This window comes from Corylus avellana, chromosome ca8, assembly GCF_901000735.1.
Source record: "Corylus avellana chromosome ca8, CavTom2PMs-1.0".
In the NCBI taxonomy this organism is placed as follows: Eukaryota; Viridiplantae; Streptophyta; class Magnoliopsida; order Fagales; family Betulaceae; genus Corylus; species Corylus avellana.
Window position 1 is genome coordinate 6,963,788 of NC_081548.1, and position 3,481 is coordinate 6,967,268.

Genomic DNA, 3,481 nt, shown 5'->3' on the forward strand with positions numbered 1-3,481 from the left:
GGGTCATATCCTATGGCTGTTGAGTCGATCATCAAGTTACCTAATACTGACTTTGCAGTAAAGGACCTTGGCTATTTCAATTTCAATTTCATTCTTGGGGTTGAAACTCTCTGTCTCTAACAATTTATTTCTGACTTTGCGGTATAGGACCTTTGCAATGCTCTGGTTATCAATGAACCCTCCAATAGGTACCCTGTGGCATTTCTTCTTGTGTTCGGAGCAAAAAAAAAAAAAAATTCAAACTTTAACAAGAGTAATGATGTAATTAAGAAGCAAGCACTTCACCAATTTAACATGCTTAGGCAAAGAAAATGTTTTACGAATCAAATTAAAATCCTGTGTCATATAAAAGAACAAAATACAGCATTTTTAAGACAACGTATTTTGAAATGTAACATGCCTGCAGATAACAAATTATTGCTGAGGGTGTACTCTTATTGGATATGACAGCTTCTGGTATAAACTTTATTAAACATGGTTTAGAACTTGAGGCACCAACTCTTGACACTAATTATTGAGAGGGTGTAGGTGAACCAGAAGACCATTCTCTGGAATAGGTGATAGATTGTATATAAACTTTTCATTCGGATTTACTTTCTCCAATTTGAATTTGGTCACCACATTATGCATGAATGTGAGAATTTCTACTCGTGCATATTCCTTTCCAGGGCACAATCGAGGTCCTCCTCCAAATGGTACAAATGTGAATGGTGGAGGCCCCCTCCCTTCAAATCTTGAAGGATCGAACTTCTCTGGATCAGGGAAATATTCTGGATTTTTGTGTGTTGAATTTACAGTCCAGTATGTCTGCAAGAAAATAGATTCACAAAAGTAAATCCCAAGCTGGTTCTAGTTAGGCTTCCGGGGACGGAACCAGGGGGCGGGGGCGATAGCCTCATTCATGAGAAATCCTGATTCCGTCCCTGTTAGCTTGTATTTGCATAATTGTTACATATATACCTTCCATCCCTTCGGAATTGTAAAACCTGCATAACTAAAGTCAGCTATGACCTCTCCGAATACTCCTTGAGCAGGTGGTGCTAACCTCATTGCTTCACATGCCATATTCCAAGAATACTTCATCTTCTGAATGTTTTCCCAATTCAACAATTCATCCTTACCTTTGGACTTCGCAATCTCCTTTTGTTCTGTCAACCAAACAAACCACTTTCATATCAAATTGAACTATCGGCCCATAGAGCAGCAAGTATATATGTTTTTGAGGTAAATTTAATCACTTAATTAACACTTTAACACTCACCATCACGTACAGGCTCAAACTTTCTTTTAATACGTAAAGCCCAACACGAGAAATATTTAATTTAGATGGAATGATTTTACCGAGTCAAAGTTTGATTTCAGAACCTTTGGCTATAATACCATGTTAAATTACCAGTTATTTTAAAAGCTCAAAATGATAGAAATAGGTAAATTGAATCACTTATGGTGCGTTTGAGATTGTGACTTAGCAAGAATAATCTGCGTTTTTAAAAGATAACGCAAAACGTAAGGTGTTCAGCATTGCAATTTAAAAAGCATTTAATATAAAATAGGAAAAAAAAAATCTGCAATTTTTATAAGCACTCTATAGATTTTTATTGTCCTTAAGCAGACGCTTTTAATTGTTTTTACTTAGTCTTCCGCTACGTTCTACTTGGTCTTTCCTTAAGTGAGTTTGGGTAATCACCTCTCATTTCACTCGAGTGGGTCTCATTTATTGGAAACGTACCTTTTAAGACGTTGCTATATACTTGGGGAAACTCCGCCAGAAAATTTAGGACGACTGTAATGGCAGCACCTAGCGTATCGTAGCTGGCGATAAAGAAAGCTATAATAATATGAGCGATCTCCTTCTCCTCCATTCCTCTGCCATTCTCATCCCTTCGAAGGAGCATGTGACTTAACAAGTCTACTTGTGCAGACCCTATATTCTCTGAGAGCTCCATTTTTCGCTTTCTAATGATTCCCAAAAGCTCCTTACGAATGAGTTTGCCTCCTTTAATTGCACGACTGAAAGCTGTGCCCGGAAGATTTATAGGAATGGATATGAGGCCAGCAGAAACAAGACTGAAGGGATATGCAAGTCTCGATACTTGGTCGTGGCCTTTGATATTCAAGAACAGCCGACAAGCCACTGCAAATGTGTACTTCTTTAACAGTGGGAAAACCTGTAATAAATTAAATGATTAGTTTATGCTCCATTTGTTTGAGATTATTATTAATTAAATAATTAAATTCAACCGTTTTATAAAAATATAAAATGATAAAATATGAAAGAGAAGTAAAAGAGAGTGAAAGGGGAGAGAAATGTATGGGTACATCTTGTATATTCGTTATTTTTATTATATTGAACATGTATTACACATCTCTCTATCTATAAAGAGACAATAATTTGTGAACAAAAAACCATAGACTTCCTCTAACATAACGGGAATAAACCCTATGTACAAGGAAATATAATAAAGATAAAATATTCTAACAAGGTTAGCTTAAAGTTTTAAAATAAGTGGTAATTTAAAATGTTATTAGAGCAAACGTCTTGAGTTTGAATTTTGTCTTTGTCAATTCACCCTCATTCATTTCAGTCAATTGATATTTCACGTGTTAGACCTCACTTATTGAATGAGAGTGTTTGAGTTTACACATGAGAGAAAGTGTTATAAATTTTTGTTTTTGAGATAAGCGGTGATTTAACTAACCTTCACTTGTTTACAAGGGGACCAATCTGTCTCCAAGTGTTGTTTTGACACGGAATCCATGATGGGTATGTAACGTTGCAGAGCTTCTGGGTTGAGAAACTCAGGGCGAAGGGCATGTATTTTGGCTGTCTCTACTTTGGCAGAATATCCAACATAGTTGGGAAAAAGCACCATTTTCTCCATTGAGCGCGGCCACCATGTGGTGACAAGCTTGTTCTCACTTGAAAACAACAACTTGTTCCCAGAAGCACCACAAAAGACAGCAAAGTTCTCTCCAAGCAAGGAGGTTCTGAACACTTCTGGTGAGTACTTTCTCATTCTATCGGTTATGAATTTCTCTGGAGTGCCATTTTTGTTGGCCATGGCATATTCCAAAGCTTCACCTATGATAGGCCATCCTTTTCTGCCTGGTGGAAGCTTGGGGGAAATGGGTTTGCGTCTGTAAATGCGGAAGATGAAGGGAAGAGAAATGCAGAGGATTAGAAGCTGAAGAAGAAACCAATGGAAGATGTCCATATCTCTCTACTTCACAAGAAACGACAATGAATAAAGGCAACTTTGGTGTTAGGCAAGGACCAGCTAGCAAACATACCTGGGATATTATAATAATGATATTATAAGGAAGATATCTAAGGCTTATCTCCAAAGTCTTCAATCTCACCTAAATAGTCATCAAAGTATTTTATATATCAATCTTGACTCCAGAGGATTAGATGAAAGCTATCAAGCCTCCAAAGTCATGATGCTTGCCTAAAGAGTCAACAAGCTTATCTCCATTTTGG

The 3,481-nt window shown here is 37.0% G+C and overlaps 1 protein-coding gene across 1 annotated transcript; it reads right to left on the minus strand.

Annotated features, from left to right (window-relative positions):
- Positions 1–321: 321 nt before the first annotated feature.
- On the minus strand, positions 322–3,215 carry LOC132190428 (beta-amyrin 28-monooxygenase-like). The gene is made up of 4 exons (XM_059605420.1): positions 2,700–3,215; positions 1,730–2,168; positions 961–1,148; positions 322–807 (listed from the first exon to the last, which is right to left on the minus strand). The coding sequence occupies exons 1-4, from the start codon at positions 3,213–3,215 to the stop codon at positions 508–510; spliced, it is 1,443 nt and encodes a 480-aa protein (XP_059461403.1). The 3' UTR covers positions 322–507.
- Positions 3,216–3,481: the final 266 nt, after the last annotated feature.

Coding starts and splice junctions, on each gene's coding strand:
- LOC132190428 (XM_059605420.1), bottom strand. CDS start 3,215: ATGGACATCTTCCATTGGTTTCTTCTTCAGCTTCTAATCCTCTGCATT. Junction 1,149..1,729: donor ATATAGCAACGTCTTAAAAG/GTACGTTTCCAA, acceptor TTTGGTTGACAG/AACAAAAGGAGATTGCGAAG. Junction 808..960: donor CAATTCCGAAGGGATGGAAG/GTATATATGTAA, acceptor ATTTTCTTGCAG/ACATACTGGACTGTAAATTC.